The sequence below is a fragment of the Neomonachus schauinslandi genome, chromosome 1 (genome assembly GCF_002201575.2).
Source record: "Neomonachus schauinslandi chromosome 1, ASM220157v2, whole genome shotgun sequence".
Taxonomy (NCBI): domain Eukaryota; kingdom Metazoa; phylum Chordata; class Mammalia; order Carnivora; family Phocidae; genus Neomonachus; species Neomonachus schauinslandi.
This window is the reverse complement of record NC_058403.1, coordinates 182,824,211-182,842,757: the sequence shown is the minus strand read 5'-3', so window position 1 is coordinate 182,842,757 and position 18,547 is coordinate 182,824,211. Positions and strand designations below refer to the sequence as shown.

At 47.1% G+C, this 18,547-nt stretch overlaps 1 protein-coding gene across 1 annotated transcript in view; it reads right to left on the bottom strand.

Moving 5' to 3' along the window:
• Positions 1-17,659, bottom strand: part of ADAMTS9 (ADAM metallopeptidase with thrombospondin type 1 motif 9) — a 161,558-nt gene extending 143,899 nt beyond the window's left edge. The window contains exons 1-3 of the mRNA XM_021694923.1: positions 17,545-17,659; positions 16,550-16,938; positions 10,982-11,144 (exon numbers count right to left, since the gene is read on the bottom strand). Of these exons, the coding sequence (XP_021550598.1) occupies positions 10,982-11,144; positions 16,550-16,938; positions 17,545-17,659 (667 nt within the window). The remainder of the gene's footprint in view (positions 1-10,981; positions 11,145-16,549; positions 16,939-17,544) is intronic.
• Between the last annotated feature and the right edge of the window lie 888 nt (positions 17,660-18,547).

Genomic DNA, 18,547 nt, shown 5'->3' with positions numbered 1-18,547 from the left:
ACGTCCGTGTTTCAGCCCCCACGGAAATGAGGGGTCACAGGGACATATTACAATCTGATTACAAGGGGAACCACTGGGAATCCTATGCAGCCACAGGCCACCTTCCTGCAGCACCAGGAAGTGGGCCCAGCTCAGATATTTTGTTGCTTTAAATTCAGCTGTGGCTGTGGCAACTTCAATCCCCTAAATGAATTAAAAGCCTGATACCTTTCTCTAAGGCATGGAAATAGCTCCTCAAAGGAGCTCACGAGTTTATGCTTAATTATCCTTACACATAAAATAAATCCTGTGGTCCCCCCACATCTCATATGAGTGGCACTTGGGAACAGCATCACTGCTTCCGAGGACAGCCTCTCCTTGATCAGCAGCTTGGAAAGAACACAGGACTGGGAAGTAAGAGGCCTGCGTTCAGGGCCTGCTTCTTCCTTCGCCCTAGCACCGAGATGATGAATCCCTTCGACAATGCTTAGCCTTGATCCTCTGATCCATAAAAAGAGGGACTGGAAAAGAAGTTCTCTCTAAAGTTCCTTCCAGTATTAAAAACTGGTGAGTTCTTACCTTTTACAAGATGAAAGTGAATAATGCTGAAAAATGAAGTCCTAAGATTCAAAATGGATCAAGCCTACCTCTCTTGGTCACTGTCACTCTTAAAGAGGGTATCAAAGAAATAACCAAACGGTGGGCACGGTGCGAGGGTAGAAGGAGACAGAATAACTCCACAGCAAAGGGAGACCCCCAGAAAAGAGGTGCGTGGCACCTGATGTTCAGTAAAGGGAAGGGAGCTGCGGGGTGTGCACCTCCATTATTTATCACAAATGTTCTCTTCTGGACCTGCTGAAACAGATCATAGTTACTGAGAACCATTCCCATTCTGTCTACTCTAATGTGTTACAGGGGAATAGCATCAAATGTGAGAATCAGGAAAGTGGCTTAAAAGAGAAAAAACAGGGCATAATCAGTTACCTCTGGAAAAGCCTTATATGGCCCCCAAAGCACAGAATAGGAACTTGGGACTAATGGAGTCACGTGTCCCATTCCGCTTGCCCCAGGAGCGTGTGGTCATACAGGGCCGAATCTCACACTACTAACTTCTTCTGTGTCTGCCTCTGTCTCACTGCCCTTCGGCTTTCTCTCCCTGCGAGCACACACGTGACAAAGAACAGTTATTCTTACGTATCCAGGGCTCCCTCTGTAACTCTTTTCACCCATGAGCCAAGAAAACACATTCCCCCCATAAAGGACACTGGCTTGAAATTGCAAGTTGTGTTTCTAGATGCCAACCAGAAATAAACACAGCAGCAGCATCTCTTTCTTTTGGCACAGAAAATGGCTCTGAGTAACGAGTTCTAAATAAGCCTCTCCTAGCCCATCTCTCTGCACCTGTGTCTCGGACAAACTCCATACTGCAATTCCTGCTATGCTTTGCTGCCTTGTCATCCCAGGACAGCATGACATCCATGGTGCCCAAAATATGTGCAAGAGAGTAGGGAAGCCACGTATGAAAGAAGTGTGTGCAAATTAGCAGAACGAAAAGACAAGCCACAGACTGGGAGAAAACACTGGCAAACCACACATCTGATAAAGGGCTTGTATCCTGAATATATAAAGTACTTTCAAACTTCAATAATAAGAAAATAAACATTCCTTTTTTTTTTTAATGGGTAAAAGATTTGCTCAGACACTTCACAAAGATACATGGATGGCAAATAAGCATATGAAGAGATGCTTACTTCATTAGTCGTTAGGGAAATCCAAATGAGATAGCACTACACACCTGTTAGAACAGCTAAAATTAAAAAAACAAAAATACACAAAATACTGGCAATACCAAGTGAAACCGGCACCTTCATATCCTGCTGGCAGGACTGCAAAATGGTACAGTCACTCTGAAAAGGAGATGGACAACTTCTTATAAAATTAAACATACACTTACCATATAAACTAGCAATCTCGCTTCTGGGTATTTACCCAATTAAAAACAAACAAACTTATGTTCACCCAAAAATCCGTAGGCAAACGTTTTTAGTGGCTTCACTTGTAGCTGCCAAAAACTTTGTCCCTCAATCGGGTAATGGATAAACAAAGTGTTGTTTACCCATACAATGGAGCACTACTCAGCAATAAAAAAAAAGATAGATTGCTGACAAAGGCCACAAAGTGGATAATCCTTAAATGCCCTAGACTTAATGATTCTATTTATATGGCCTTCTGGAAAAGCCCAAACCGAAGAGACAGAAAATAGGTGGTGGCTGCCAAGGACACCAGGAATAGATTCTCTCTCTGAACTGTGATGATAGTTACATGACTATATGCATTTACCAAAACTTGCAGAGCTGTGTATCAGAAAGCACGACTGCTACTGCATGTAAATTCTACCTAAGAGAGAAACGGAAAGAAAACACTAGAAAATATTAATGGAAAGTGAAAAGATTTGTGAAAAAAAAATCGTCACAGAGAAATTCTGAGGCCAAACCCATCCATTTGAACTTTTTCCACACCACAGGCCAACTGCATTTTCAACACCCTGCTCTGATTCTAATGTCCCGTGAGGGATGGGGATCAATGAATAAGGAAGCATTTTACCAACATTTGCCCCTGGCTTGATGTTGCTCCTTCTCAAAGCAACCTCTCTGAAGCGAAGTGATAGGAACAACCAGGATTGATGACATGTGACACAGAAAGGCCCTGATTTAGGGCTCAGAGTAAAGCAGGGAGCCCTCATGGTATCTCTGAATCCAGAAGCTTACCAAAAGTGCTGGAGGGAGGAGGCAGGAAAGCACGTCATACAACAAGGAGTCCTAATTCCAGGCCCAAACCTAACTGGCCACTTTACAATTCCCAATTGCAAACTGACTCTCAGGGGCTTCAAAACGCAGGGGAGTGAAATCCTTGAATGGTAGATAAAGCAGTCTTACTAAATACTGTACATTGACAATCTTTCTATGGGTAGGTTAAAAAAAAAAAAAAGAGGGTTATCAAGGTACTCCAGATAAAAGGTCAAAAAACAACCTAACCACGCTGACTTTTTGGGCTCAATGAAATTACTCTGATAAGTGGCTCATTCCTGGTAGCTTTGTACTTGGTACCTGCCCTGGGTTTAGGCCTGATCCTGCTCTTCCAAATGGCTGCAAAGGTGGCCTGACATACAATGATAAAGATGAATCAATGAGTAAAAGAAGTGGAAGGGGAAAAAAAGACCATGGGGAGCAAATCTAAACTGGAAGAAAAATAGCAATTTAACAAGGATGACACTGCAGCCAAGTGAAAAGTTATCTAAGACACAGAACAGCTGGGGCGCCTGGGTGGCTCAGTCGGTTAAGCGTCTGCCTTCGGCTCAGGTCATGATCTCAAGGTCCTGGGATCGAGCCCCATGTCAGGCTCCCTGCTCAGCAGGGAGTCTGCTTCTCCCTCTTCCTCTGCCCGCGTTCACTCTCTCTCTCTCTCTGTGTGTGTCAAATAAATAAATAAAATCTTAAAAAGAGAGAGAGAGATAGAACAGCCCACTGCAATGTACGGATCACGTTTCAATCAAACTCTAAACAAATGGACTTTAAGAAGGTGTTGCAGGGACAATTAGGAAAATTTTAACATATGTACTGTGTAGGTTATGTGGAGCAGTTATTGCTGATTTTGCTCAGCATGGTATATTTACATTACAGTTACATAAGAAAATAGCATCGCTTTTCAGAGATGTATATGGGAGTGTTTAGACAAGAAATGCCACGATACCTACGTTTACTTTCAAACACTCCAGCAAAAAGAAAAAATAAAAAGCAAACATGGAAAAGTCTTTGCTATCATTAAGTGTAGATGGTGTTTTTATGGGGGTTCATTATACTGTTGCCTCTATGTATGTATGTGTGCTTAAAGATGGTCTTCATAACATGTGTTTTTAAAGACATGATGAAAAAAGTTAAGCAAATAAATGAGCACAGATGAAAGAAAAAAACAGTTCCTGTATTAGAAGTTTCTTTTCTACTCTCCTTTATTTTGCTGTAATATTGCACTACTAACGCTAATGTTTAATAAAAGGAATACTTTTTATAGAAATGCCACAAAGAAGATAAAGCTGAGGAAACAGGCTCAATAATTCAGTTCTTCAAAATAGTAATCTTCTGGGAGTTGCTTATGTTGACTATTTATTAGATACAGTCACTGAAGAACATAAAAAAGAGAAAAAAGGTATAAAGACTGTTGAGGAACAAAAAGGGGTCAGGGACGGGGCATGAAGCCCAAACAATAAGCCCCGAATGGAACTATCTGTAAAGATTGAAATCAGCTCTGGGTTTGAGGGCTGGCTGTTTTCCCTTACACTCTGTGGACATGTTCATTCACTTTTCCCAGTTCAGCTTTCTTATTTGTAAATGGGAACAACTGGGGCATCCTCCTCCCAAAGAGCAGTTGCAGGAGTAAACAAAGTAACCCAGCATGGGCTTTCACACTGCTCAGCACATGGCCCTCAATGTTGCCTGTTCTTCTGCTCACAGGCTGAATGGCTAAAGGAAAGATGTGAGATCCAGAAAGTGTGTGGGAAGGTGTAGGCAGGCTGGCTTCTCACAGAAGTAACTAATTAGCCAACAACCACTGACCTGCTTGAGCCCAGAGCTTCTGTCACAGCCTGGAACCCTCCAGTCGTCCCAGAGGTGTTTACTTAAACCCCCCCCCTCAGAGGTCTGTCCTTCACTGTCTCTCACTCCATTTGGGCCTGGCTATCGGGCTGCTAATCTAATCAGCTAATCTATGCTAAATTATTAATAGGATCCCAGAGGTTAATGTGTAACAACTACACCCTCCAACAGAGGCCCGCTGGAGACTGCAAGGCCTCAGCGAGTCATTAGTCTTGGTGGGAATTTCGGGCACCAGGGAGCCCTCCTCCAATCCAATCAAATTGTAGGCAAGCATATTAGAAATCCTGCCTTGCAAGCAATCCATGTATGAATGCAAACGAATCAACAAAGTGCAGAGCAAAAAACCCTCTGAGTAGACCAGGACAAAAGGGTTGTGGAAATTGGTATGTTTTTGTGGTTTGTGTCCTCAGGCAAACCAACTTCATGGACTTCTCTGCAGAGGGCAAAATGTAGGTTGAGGTAAAGATTAAAATACACAATCCATGTAAAGCCCTTGGAACAGCGCCTGCCACACAATACGTGCTCGACAAATGTGAGCTATTGATGATATCATCTAGGGACTCCATTAAATGAAAGCATAAGACACTCTGAAAACTCAAGTGAAAAGGATTTTCTAATTGGTGGCTTCCATTTGTATTCTCTGTGGAGTCAGGCCCACAGGACAGCACACAGGAATTAGATCTGGGTTCGTGTCAGGCCCACTTCCTATTAGCTGTGTGACTTTGGACAAGTTGTTCAGCCTCTCTGAGCTGTAATTTTCTCAAATGTAAAATAAGAGTAATAGTATGTAACCTATAGTGTTGTTGAACGGATTATAAATGATAATGTATGGAAAGTCTGGAGCACAGTGACCCCAAACGCACAGAAGACCCTAACAAAAAATGTCTTTAATTATCATCTTGTATTTTCCAGCCTTTATGACTGCACCCTCAGGAGGCCAATCAACAAGTCACAGTACATTCTCACGGACCAAGTCTCCAGTGCCTGATGCCTAATGGGGACTAAGCCACGGTAATCCCAGGGTCAGTCCAACATGCACAAGGCAATTTAGCAGGGTTGAGATGGAGCCTCAGCTTTGACCAGCCCCATTGTCCCAAAGAAGCAGATACAAGGCAGGATTTTTGTTTGTCTGGTTATGGAGATTGTCTCATTCAAAAAAAAAAAAAAAGCAGGGGATCATGGCTTAACTGCCGGTCCCTGGTTGTAAGTGCCATGAGGCTACCAAATAACCGTATGCCATGATCCATTTCTTTTTAACTATATTTTCTGATTATAAAACGATTATAGAATTGAGGCAAAAATATAAGAATATAAAATAAAAAGGTTGCTTATGTTCCCGCCAACCAGAAATAATCTGTTTTTAATATTTCTATACATATTGCTTCATATTTTTTCTTTAAACACACATGTACCACCACACAGCTATCATTTTTAAAAAATGAGATCATACCATATACACTTGTTCATGACTTGCTTGTTTGCTTAAGATGTGTATATACATATATATATACACACACACACGTCCGTGTTAACATAAATGTGTACGATCATTTTTGATGGCTGCATAGGAATCCATCAAATGTATCCCTCATAAATCATTGGTCTATCCTCCTACTGAAGAACACCTAGGTTGTTTCCAGCCTTTTGCTATAATAAACACCACCATACTGAGTATTCTCACACAAACGACTTTACACAATTGTCCAATTATTTCTTTAGAAGTGGCATCGATGTGTCAACAAGTACTTAATTCTTAAATGCCTTAAATAAAACAAAAAACCAGCAGGTCTTGCTGAGATGGGAGGGTGAGAGAAACATTCTAGTAATGGAAAAAGACAGTCTTTTAGGCCCAGACAAACAAAATAGCCTTCTGTTGGCCTTTTCCCCCCTGCCCTTCTCTCTCTCACCTACCAGGAAGCATGTCTATCTCACTGATAAGAACAACTAAATCCTCTTGTGCAAAATTCAGGGTCAAACAGAGAGTGTCTGTGAGACAGAACTTGAGGTTTCATCTGGAAATGCAATGTGAAGGATTAGCAGGAAGTGGCTTATAAAAGCAATAAACTCTCCTGAATGGCTCCACTGCGCCAGCCACTTCGCCCCCCTGGGGTGGGGGGCAGGCAGGCAAGGCAGCTCAACGAACTCTACTGAGGACCCACTGTGTAGGGGACACAGGAGTAGCAAGGGCATGCCGCAGGAAAGAGAAGATACCCCACACCCCATCCTGAATCCTGAGGAACTTACAAACAGGATGAAAATCACAAATAAATGCAGATCCACTCAACTGACCCAAACGTACACACCCAGACGTAACCAACGATGGCAAAACAGAGACACTGTAGGAAGGGCAGCCATTGGGCCAAGAGAAACTTGCAAGAAATGAATTTTTTAAAATACTGCACAATGAGGGCGCCTGGGTGGCTCAGTCAGTTAAGCGTCTGCCTTCAGCTCAGGTCATGATCCCAGTGTCCTGGGATCGAACCCCTCATCAGGCTCCCTGCTCGGTGGGGAGCCTGCTTCTCCCTCCCCCTCTGCCTGCCTGTTGGCCTACTTGTGACCTCTCTCTCTCTCTGTCAAATAAATAGATAGAATCTTTAAAAAAAAGTGCTGCATTAGGTACAGAGAAAATAAGCAAAGAGAAGGCGGCTCTCCGCCCCCTCACTTGCTGGCAGGGTGACCTTGGGCAAGTCCCATAAGCCCTTTATGACCTGGTTACCAAGAAGCTCTAAGCTAAGCACAGGAACCCGATCAGCTTTGGGTTTTGGCACTGAGTTTTCCTTTCCTTGCTGTGTTGTTTCAATTTCCATTTTCATGACTCTTCTTTTTAATCTCCCATTCAGTGATTGTCTACCATCTGCTAAACACTGTCCTGGGAGCTTTCATTATTTCATACTCATTTGGTCCTAACTACACCCTTGAAAGGTATGTGTTATTCTTACTTTATGCTCTAAATGTGCTTGAGGTCACACAGCTGACGGGAATAAAGATGGTTCCTGGTTTTATCCTCACGGCACAGAGGAGTTTGGAAATAAGCTACGGCTGAATGCACATATGAATGAATAAATTAAGTTGTTGACTCCCTTCTAAACCCACGCAATTTTCACTACATAAGACTCCTTCTGCACGTGTCGTTTTAATGTAAATTATCTCAGAATCTGTTTTTGAAAATCAGACATACATCAAGAATCAGAAATGAGCAGGACTCAATCCATCAGTAGGCAAGAGCGTAACAGCCATCGTGCCTAGTGCTGGGCAGGATCCCATTTTCCAGCAGCTAAGGGTCATACTCAGCTCAGTAGTGGACTTGCAGGGGCCTGCTCCAAGGCGAGGGCAATCTTAAATTCTGATGGGTTGGTGTTGTATATACAGCTGATCACTCCTGGAAATAAGTAACTTAACGTCCCAGGACTATAGTTTGCTCATCTGTACAGAATGAGCCTGTTGGCCTAGAGCTAACTACTAGAGTTTCCTCCAGAAAATCTTCTGTCAGTCTATAAGACATAGAAAACAGTGATGAAGAACGCAAAGCAAGCGGCAAGCCAAGGATAGTGGTTATTGCCTTAAATCCTACATTAGCAGGGACTCTCACATTTAGCTGAACTTCTGGGTTAAGTGGAACACTCAGTAAACCCACTGATTCTTGCTCATTCTCACTAGCCTGAGAGGGAGGTTTTGTGTGTGTGTGTGTGTGTGTGTGTGTGTGTAAAGAACCTGTATTTGTAAGAAGTTCCCAGGATACTTCTAAAGTTTATCCTTGGCTACCAACCACTGCTCTGGGGGGAGATCCCTGAAGCTGACTGGATTAATATTTGTAGAGGATATTTTCTGCTCTGGCCAGAGGGACTTCTGCCCGCACCCCCTACCCCCACCCCCCCACCCCACCTACTTTCACTCCCTGTGCACAGGCTACCTGGTTTCGGATGTTTCCGTGACCTGCTGGTCCATCCCTGTAATGGCTGCTGGTGAATTGTGCCATATTCCAAAGTTCTTTCCAACTGTTCTGAGCCTCCTGCATCTGTATTCAAAGAAGGGGTGCAGAAGCAGCTGGAAGAGAGAAACCAGAGTGGCAGAGTCCAGCAGCAACCTTTGGAAGAGCCAATCAAGACTGCCAGCTCCTGATTAATCACATGGGGTGAAGGAAGGGCAGCCATACTGGTCACTGGCAAGGACACACCTGAAGGAAAACTGAGAGTTGGCACGAGTGACTTCAACAGTGGCACATAAAGGCCCCAATACCAAGAAGGACTGGAACCCAAATAACTTTTTTGAAAAATTAAGCCATCTTCTGTTGTCCTCCATCTTCACCTTTTCAGAGTCCCTCTTCTTTGTGTTTTTAACAGGACTTGACAATGACTCACCCTCTAGCCCAGAAAATCAAATGTCGATTGACTTAGGTAATTAATTAAAAAAAAAAGAACTTTAAGGACTTTTTGAATGAGAGCATTAAGTAAGACTTCTCTCTCCTTCGCTGTCACACCCAACGCACACACACACATACACATCACACCTGCACAGAGAAAATGGATCATGGGATAAGACAAACATGGGCTGTCATTATGGAGTAGCTGGGAGGTCTGGGGCAAGTTGCTTCATCTCTGCTCCCCTGCCAGGTTCAATGGGGCTAAGAATGGTACCTGCCCCACAGGGTTGTGGTAAGGATCCCGTAAAGTCCTGTAGGTAAAGTGCTTTGCGCTTTGCCAGTATAAAGTAGGACCTTAACAAATGGCAGTTTAAAAAAAAAAATGTGGGTTTGCTACCACTTTAGGGCAAAAGATTATCACAAAGTGCTGTAGTTCAATAAATTGACCAATGAACATACTACTGGAGTATCTTGGGAATATATATTAATAAGATAGAAGGGGAGCAATCACGTTTCCTTTCTATCACATGCTATAGTAGGTTTACCCACATATATAAAATAAGCATTGCTAATTCAGATTTGGGAAGTCAAGAAGGAAAGGACAATTTTCTCACTAGCATGGTCCAAAAAAATGCGGTACACATCTTGCCATCACACTGACTGGTAGCTGGCAGTCTTGGTGCCGTGCCAGCCCCTGGGACCATGGTTTCTGAGTACACTGCTCCCCCTGCCCCCCATCTCACCCCCTGGCTCTTTAGTGAGTCTAACTGACATCATATTTCAGTTATATTCCATTTAGTCCTGGGAGGAGGAACTCAGCGCTAGATGGGCTACAATGCTAAACCCTCTGATCTGACTATTCCAGATTATAAGCAGCCAATGTTACCTTTCCTTATTCAGAAATAATTCCAGGAGGGAATAGGATACGACAGTCTGTCACAGATGAAGAACCTGATACAGATATAAGATGAAACAAGTGATCATTTGGGAAGCATTTTAGGAAACCCTCTGCTGGTTTGGAATTCGGGTCTTATTTGGAGATGCCAGAAAGACCCTGAAAAGTTACCTAATTCGGAGAAGCAACGTTTAAAATTACCGACTAGGGAGAAGTACAAAGTTTTAGAAACAGAAAGTTTAAGAATAAAAAAAAAAAGTATTCTAACAAACATCCTAAAACAGGACCAAATTGAGGGACAATTTCTAGTGTCAAGCCATCATCAGAGAGAAAGTAACCAGGCTTCAAAGACAGTGGAAGGTTGCCTCAAGGCTGTAGATTGAGAAACATACACAAGCATAAGCTTTCGGAGGGGCCCAGAATGACATAGCCCTGACAATGGCCAGACGTGTCAGCACAAAGCCTCAAGGAATGTGTCCAGCATGGAAGGAAAGCCAGGGGTGGGCACAGACGCATTTGACTGAAACCTGACAGCACAATCCACAACTTCTATTCTGCTATTTCCTGAAGCCCTAGAACAACAGCTAAAACTCATGTTGATAGGAAAAACCCCAATGAACACAAAGAAATTTTTTTGAGTTCCATTTATGAGACTTTTTCACTTTTTCATAACCTTACATGGTAAAAAAACAAAACAAAAAAAACAACCCAAGTGAATAGAAAACACCAAGACACCCAAGGAACACAAGCCATTGCTGACTGAGGATAGGGCTGTGAGAGCCGGAAGACACTATGAAAGCCAAATCCAAAAAAATTTGCAACTTCAACAAAAGGCAGCTTTGCCCACAGTGAGCCTGGAGCCAGATGAGCTCCTATCAGGGCTTTCCTGGTTCTTAGCTGTGCAACCTTGGACAAGTTACTACACTCTCTGTAGCTTCCACATCTGTGCCATGGGGAATACCTACCTCGCTTGAAGACTGAGTAAAAGACAATGCAAACGGTAGCACTTGGCAGCATGTGAAAGAGGTATATCTTTGTAGTCTTGCCACTGACCCATCTCACAGAGCTGGGGGCTCTGCGTGAGCAGGAAGGAAATACCTGAGGTGTCACACGCATGCCTTCCCGTTGAGGGCCCTCTGTGCAGGGTGCTGTGCCGATAGACGATGTGCGGTTTGTTCTGTTCCTCTGCATCCACTTGCTCGTCAATGGACAGTAGTGGTTCAATAAAATAATCCCCATCGTGGGACTGGAATGTGCCCAGCTGCAAATGAAGAGAGATGAGAGGTTGATTTCACAGAACTCAACTGCAGGGAGGGGAAAAAAATGGAACATTGCCAAGGAGAGAGGGTAGCATTTCCCCCAAGCCCTTCCCCATGAGGGCTGCTGAAACTGAACTCGCTGCCCACCTATTCGGAGAAGCGGTTTATTTTCACTCTGCCAGGTCAGTACCTTCTCCTTGATTTGACTCTAGTTTATTATACCTGCTATGCAAATCTGTCTCTAAGAAATCCTTCCTTGGTGCCCAAATTCTAATCATATTCACTTTCTTTTTTTTAAAAAAAGATTTTATTTATTTATTTGACAGACAGAGACAGAGCAAGAGAGGGAACACAAACAGGGGGAGTGGGAGAGGGAGAAGCAGGCTTCCCGAAGGGCAGGGAGCCCGATGCGGGGCTCGATCCCAGGACCTGAGCCGAAGGCAGACGCTTAAGGACTGAGCCACCCAGGTGTCCCAATCATACTCACTTTCACAGGCTGTTCCAAGAGAGTGTTTCTGCATGTCTTCACATGCATGACCTCCAGAGGGGAAAGCTGACCCGTGGAAGCCTTATTATTAATTCGAATTCAGAAAGCATAGACCGACCACAGGCACTCCAGGTGGTCCCACCTGTGACACTGATAGATGAGTCTCTGTACACCCCTTCCCTTTGCAATAGGGAGTGAAATGGTACAAGGCTTGGAATCGGGCTGCCCTACGTTCCAGTCCCAGCCCTGGCACTTACCCACCCACCTTGGGCAAGTTCCTTAACTGCTCTGAGCTTTGGCTTCCTTGTTTGTCAACTGGGGACAAGAGTACTTAATGTAAAGGCTTATTGTGCAGACTAAATGAGATACTGCTTGGAAAGTGCTTAGCAAAGTGACGCTCTGTAAGGGATTAGAACACCTTAGTGGCTTTCTGTGTTGCTGTCTTAGTCTCTAACCACCAGGATACAATGTGTGTAAGCACCTTGCAATGGGTAACTCCTTCCGCCCTTCCCACATACCCACAAGTTCTGCAAACGGTAAATGATGCCTCAGGGTTGAACCACCCAAACCACACATCCAAGAGCACTAAAAAGTTGCCCATGCAATGCAGTGGGCAGTCTTTAAAGGAAGAAATCAAGCTCCTCAATGGGGCTGTAAAAAAAGCAGAGCGCTTCTACCTTCCCTTAGACACAATGGATGTGACTGTCCTTGAACACCAGAGTTGTATCAGCAACACTTAGGAGTTTGTTAGAAATTCAAATAATCACACTGCACCCTAAATTTGATCTACTGAATCAAAATCTCTGTGGGTAGGGCCGCCGGAGCTGAACTTTAATGAGCACTCCAAGGTATTCTCATGCACAATAAAGTTTGGGAAGCACGAGGCTGAGACACTGGGGTTTCCAAACCTATCTAAACTTCAAAATTGCCTGGGGACTTAAAAAAAATGAGATTTGTGGCATTACCCCATACCTGCAGATCTGGAATTTCCAGGGGTGAGGTCTAGAATCTATATTTTTAAAAAAGCCTTCCGCGTGATTCATGAGCTGCTGGCTTAAAGGGAGGACAGCTCTGGTGTCGTCAGACTAAGAAGAGCTGGTTTCCCCAGAGAAGAAGTGGTTTAACCCATTTATTCTCGTGCAGGCACCTCTCTCTGTTTTAAATATACAACTCTGGTGTTCTGTGAGCGCAGAGCAGGAAGCTTACTACACGTGAAATCTACCAGAGACAGGCCCGAAACACTGGGGAAGAACCTGGGAGCTCCTCTGGGGGTGATCTGGCACCTTTATTTAGCAAAAGGGGAAACTAAGGCCCAAAGGGAGGAAGTGACTTGTCCAAAGTTCCTCTTCAGTGATACAGAAGCAGCTGAATGGTGCCAGTACTGAATCTAGAACTCAGGTATCCTGACTTTAGTCCAGTACCTTTTTAAAAAAGAACGTCAAAGGTCTCTGTAGGAACACAGATCCAGTCTCTGGCCCACGGTTAGGGGCATGGGTCAAAAAGACAGTGTGGGAACCCCAACTCTGCCACTTACTAGTTAGGAGACCTCGAGCAAGCCTCTGACTCTCCAAGCCTCAGTGTCCTTCCTCATCTGTAAAATGGGTTGTTTTGAGGATTGGGCTGTTGTGAGGATTTGGATGCGATGAGATAATGCACATAAAAAGTACTTTTTGTAGTGCAAGATGCATAATAAGAGTCTAAGAAATGTTATCTGTATGATGCCCAATTAATTTTGTTGTTCGATTCACAGAACACAAGTTTGATGTTTAATGGATGTTTGATCAAAGAGTCATCTTTTCTTGGTTACAGTGACCATTTATTCCAACATAGGTACTAAGCACAATACACAAGACTCCAACATGGGAGAGAAATGATGCTGACCCTGCTGCCAAGGAGAGGGATAGATCGTGTGTACCAATAACTGTAATACAAGGGAGAGCATACTAAGCATCATAAGAAAGATACAGACAAATGTCTGTGAAGGAGGAGAGATGAGAGCAGTCTGAAGGACTGGGGGTGATCTGGCACCTTTATTTAGCAAAAGGGGAAACTAAGGCCCAAAGGGAGGAAGTGACTTGTCCAAAGTTCCTCTTCAGTGATACAGAAGCAGCTGAATGGTGCCAGTACTGAATCTAGAACTCAGGTATCCTGACTAAGTTTTCCTGGGGAAGAAGCTATGTAAGTTACACTTTAAAAGAGGGGTAGGATTGGAGCATGTGATGCTGGGGGAGATGACCAAGTAAACCCAAAGGCCCAAAGGCAATGAGGTAGGACTGGGATGGGAGGGAAATTCAGAGAAAGAACAAAAGCAGATGGACTGATACACAGGATTGGTGGAGCGAAAGCCTGAGAGAAGAGCGTGGCATGTGGGTGTGCGAGGCACGAGAAGGCACATCATAAATGGCCTGAATTGTCAGAGGAAGGGGTTAGTAGTTGTTCTCTAAGCAGTGGGGAGCTACTAGTACTAGGTAAGGTGAGTGAACAGGGAAGTAATGTGACCTTGCACCTAGTCATCCTTAATCTGTTAGCGGTGTGTGGCAGGGATTAGAGAGAAAGACTGAAGGAGGAAAAGCCAGATGGAAATATTTCTTAGACAACAGTACTAAATGAGAGAGGAGCAGAGAAGTAAAAGAGGTCGAGAATTAGGGTAGAGCTGGTTCAGACCAGGTGAGAGACACAGCTAAGATCGAACTCAGGGAAAATGATAACTGGTGGGGGAGGGTGTATGTGTGTGTTGGGGGGGGGTAGATTGGCATTTTTAGATTCACTCTATAGAGTGAAAGATTTCCTGGGGGGGGGGCACTAGGTACGTCCTGATATTACTGGTATAGAAATGGTAATGGGAAGTCCTGGGAAGAAAGAAAAATTCCAGAAGGAAGACAAAGGGAATGAGGGTTTGGGGGCTAGATTAATCGCTGAAGATAGAGACACCTAGTGCACTTATCTTTAAGATGTATTCTGGACCTTTCCCTCCCGGAAGAGGCAGATTGCCAATTAAATGCAATACGAAGGGGGTTATCACGGTCTATACAATCATTTCTGAAGTCCTGGCCCTCAGTTCCCAAGAGAGTTACCACTTGCAGATCCACGCGTGAGTTACCACCTAAAATTGCCAACTGAAATCAAGGTCCTGCGCAGCAAAGTATTTATACAACTGCTGAGGCCACTCAGCAGGGTGTGGAGGCGGGGAGGGAGGAGGAGTAAAGGTTGTTTACAAACTTTATGTACAGTCCCTGCCCCATCCGTAAGGTTCTGGAATTGGGGTTTATAATCTTCGGATCTAGGGGCGCTCTGATGACCTGGGGTCCAGTGCCTGACTTATGCCCACCCTGGCCACAACCTTTTGAAGAATGGAAGGATTCCTGCGCTTTGGCCCTAGGTCTTGGGGCAGCAATGACTCACTGCAGCACCCCCTTACCCCCCCGTGCGTCAAACTGCCGTCTCCGCCCACCCCCAAACAAGCTCAACAGCAAGCCACAGCTCCGGGCGCTTTGCTGGGGGCTGGAGAGGCTAATCCCCATTCCCGTATCCCAGCAGGCTAAAACCTTCCCCGTCCCAGTCTTCAGGCTTGCCTCGCTCCCCTCGGACCCTTCCGACCCTTCCGTAGAATAGTGGAGATGGATGCGACATCCAGACCGGGGACACTGAATCCACCACCAACAGCGCACGCGGAAGGGGCAACCGAGTGCCCCGGGTAAGTATCTGTGCTTCCCCTTACAGAAGGTGACGGGGGAATGTGGGTCCTCGGGGGAAGAGTAAACGCATCACCAGGGCGCAGTGCACACATCGCGTTGCGCTGGGAGAACCTGACCCAGGAAAGTTTCTGCGTCACACGTTCCTGGCAGGAACGCACATCGTTTGGGAAAGTCAAGGACCACTTTCCCTCCAGCCAGAACTTTAGAGCAGGTCTTCAAATGTGGGGGTGGGGGGTAAAAAGCGGATGCCATCTGGGACCAAGTGGAGAGCGAGTGGGGAGGGGGAGGTCAGGAGGGGGTCAAGGTATCCGCTCGGAAAACCTGCTAAGTGCGTATTTTGCAGTTCAGGGAGGTGGCCAGCCCGCCCCTACTCGCCCTCTCTCTCCAGGGAAACGTGCGTTGTAGGACCTGTATTTCGATTCTCTGGAGCCCCTATGCGTGGCAGAAAACCCAGAAGTACCGAAATCTCGTACGCGCGGCTTCTCCAGCCTCTCCCCCACGATTTCTGTTTCTTGGGGCCACCCCGCCAGCAGGGTGCAGAGTCGGACTGCGCCACACCCCCACTCCCAGTTTCTACCCTAATTCAAAGCGTCCGGGGCAGGCTCCGCCCTCTTCCCCGCCCCCGGAGCCCTCGGCCCACCCTTCCGTTCCTGGGACTGACCTGTTCCCTGTCAATCCTGTTGAGCCTCGGGGTTCCTGGCGCGTGAAAAAAGGCCCAGAGAAATCGCCGGGACTCTAGATTACGCACCGCCCTCCACGACACACAGAAGGAACTCCCCATACCAGAGGCTGGGGATCCTCAGCCCACAGCCCTGTCTCAAGACGCGCCAGTAAGGAATCGGGTCCTCCCTGCGCTCAGCTGCTCCGCTCCCGGGCAGCAGGGTTTGCTGCAAGGAAGGACAACTCTGGGAATTTGGAAGCCGACTTCCAAGCTGCCTACTAGCGTTGGGCAAAGCGCAGTGGAGCCGAGTTCGGACTCTAGAAAGCTCCGAAACATACCGAACCCCCTGGGGGCGGATGCGTGCGCGCTTCTCTAGAGTAAGCACACGCACTGGGCTTGTCATCCAAACCTCAGGATGCAAAGGAGTTTCTAGCGGATATTTAAAGCCAGGATGGAAACTCGGCGCAGTGAGGGTCCTAGGCTAGAGAGCAATTAATTAAGCCTTCCAGAAACGGGTGAAGAGGCGGGAGGGGAGCGGTGGGGTGGGGGCACACACCAACTCACCATTCCTGAGCAGAGACTGATGACCGCCGTGTGCTCGGACTTGGTATTGACATGGCCTTTGTAGAAGCAATGCTTGAGTTCCGCTTCCTCCTCGGAATAAAATTTTGTCTCATTCTCCCCAGGCGTCCCGAGGAGGGTGACAGTGAACCTTGGAGCGATAAATCCGGCATGGGCAGTGAGATTAAATAGAAATTGCTGGCCAAAGGCAGAGAGGCGGTAATGCTCCTGGGAAGAGGTAGAGGAAGCGAAGGCAGGCCAGGGGTCAGAGGCAGCGTTAATGCTCCGTCGCCTTCTTTTGAAGTGCACGTTCGTGGAAAAGGGTTCTCCGAGAGCGTTCACTCGGATGGGAGACGCGATTTCGTATTCGCTCAGGGTCTCTAATAATTTCACTGCAGGGAAAAGCAGAGACACATGAACCAATAATTCCATTTTCCGCAAGCCAATTTCCCGCAAGTTTTAATTTAAAATGAAGGGGGCTCTGTCCTGGGTTATTTTCCAACAGTTATTTTTGCCCATTTGAGTCAATGCCTTCACTCTCAGCCAATGCACAAATATTTACTGAGCACCTACTAAGTGCCAGGAACGGCCAGGAACTATGCTAGACTCTGAGGATACACTGTTCGGAAGCAGACAGTGAACAAGTCAAAAATACATAAGATAATTTCAGATTCGGACAAATACCCTGAGTAAAATAAAACATGCCACTATCTGCTACCCCCAGTTACTAAGTAACTATAGTTTGGGGCATGGAGGTGGGGAAGGGGAAAGATCAAACTACAGGCAAAGAGGGGTGGAGGAGACGAAGTTTGTTCTACAGCGGCTCTCTCTAGAAATTGACTGGGAGTGACCTAAAGAAGGGAGAGGCTGTACAGCCGGAGATAATTCTTTCTAGGAAAAGGAGAGAGGCCTCCGCTGCGGGGTGCCCAATGTGGGACGCAGAAGCTGGGGAGGTGGCGACTGGGGCGGAGGGGTCGCGGTGGCCGGAGCCTCATTACCTTGCCTCGGGTGCAGCCTGTCCTTGCGCACGGCCGCCGCGGCGTCTGGGCTCCCCATCTCGGCCAGGTCCCGCACCAGGAACGTTAGCAGTGTGGCCCAGGATACAAACTGCATGGTGCTCCCCACCCCTCCCCCGTGGCCCCCACCCCCCCCCCCTCCCTCCTGCCCTGCTTGGCTGCGGCGGCGACGCGAGGCAGCGGCCGCGGTGAGCGCGCGGAGCCCGGCGCCCGCCGCCAACTTTTGACTTTAGGAGTCGCTGAGGTCTCGCCGCGAGGGTCCCGTCTGCGCTCGGCTGAGCAACGCCGCCGCCTGCCGAGAGCTGAGCCGCTCGGGCCGCAGGAGGAGCCGGAGGAGGAGGAGGACTGGGGCTCGGCTGCTCGGCCGCATAATGTCCAGGGAGCCGGCAGGAGAAGGCGCGGAACGTGCGCTCCGAGGCGCGCCGGGCGCCCTGTGCTGCGGGGGATAGCGGAGCGGCTTCTTGAATGGGGGGCTGGGGGGCGGAGGCGGGGGGGCCGCGGGTCCTCCGCCGCTCAAATACCCCGGGTGCCCGCCTCCAGGAGGAGAGGGGAGGAGAAAGCGAAGGGAGTGGGGACCGCCTCCTAGACGGAGTCCCCTCCTCGGCTGCCCGTGCGAGTCTCGCAGCCGGCCGCGGGCTGCAGGAGGCGGAGGCCAGAGGCGACCGGAGCTCGGGGCCGGCCGCTCGCGCTCCCCGCCACCTCGTGGAGATCGGCTTTTCTGAGACTCCCTGCCCTGGGGAGGGAGAGCAGAGAAAGTTCTCTCCCTTTCCCGGGGCTCTCAGTTTCTGCCTCTGGACCCCTCTCCTCTCCTCCTCTCCTCCCTCTGCTCGCTCTCTCCCTTCAGAAGCTCTCTTTTCCCTTCCTCGCCCTCGCCTCTCTGTGCCGCCCTGTCCCGGTTCTCTCAACGCGGTGTCGCCTCCCCTCCCACTGTGCCCCTGTTTCCCCTATTTCTCCTTTCCCTTTTCTCTTTCCTCCCTTCTGTCTC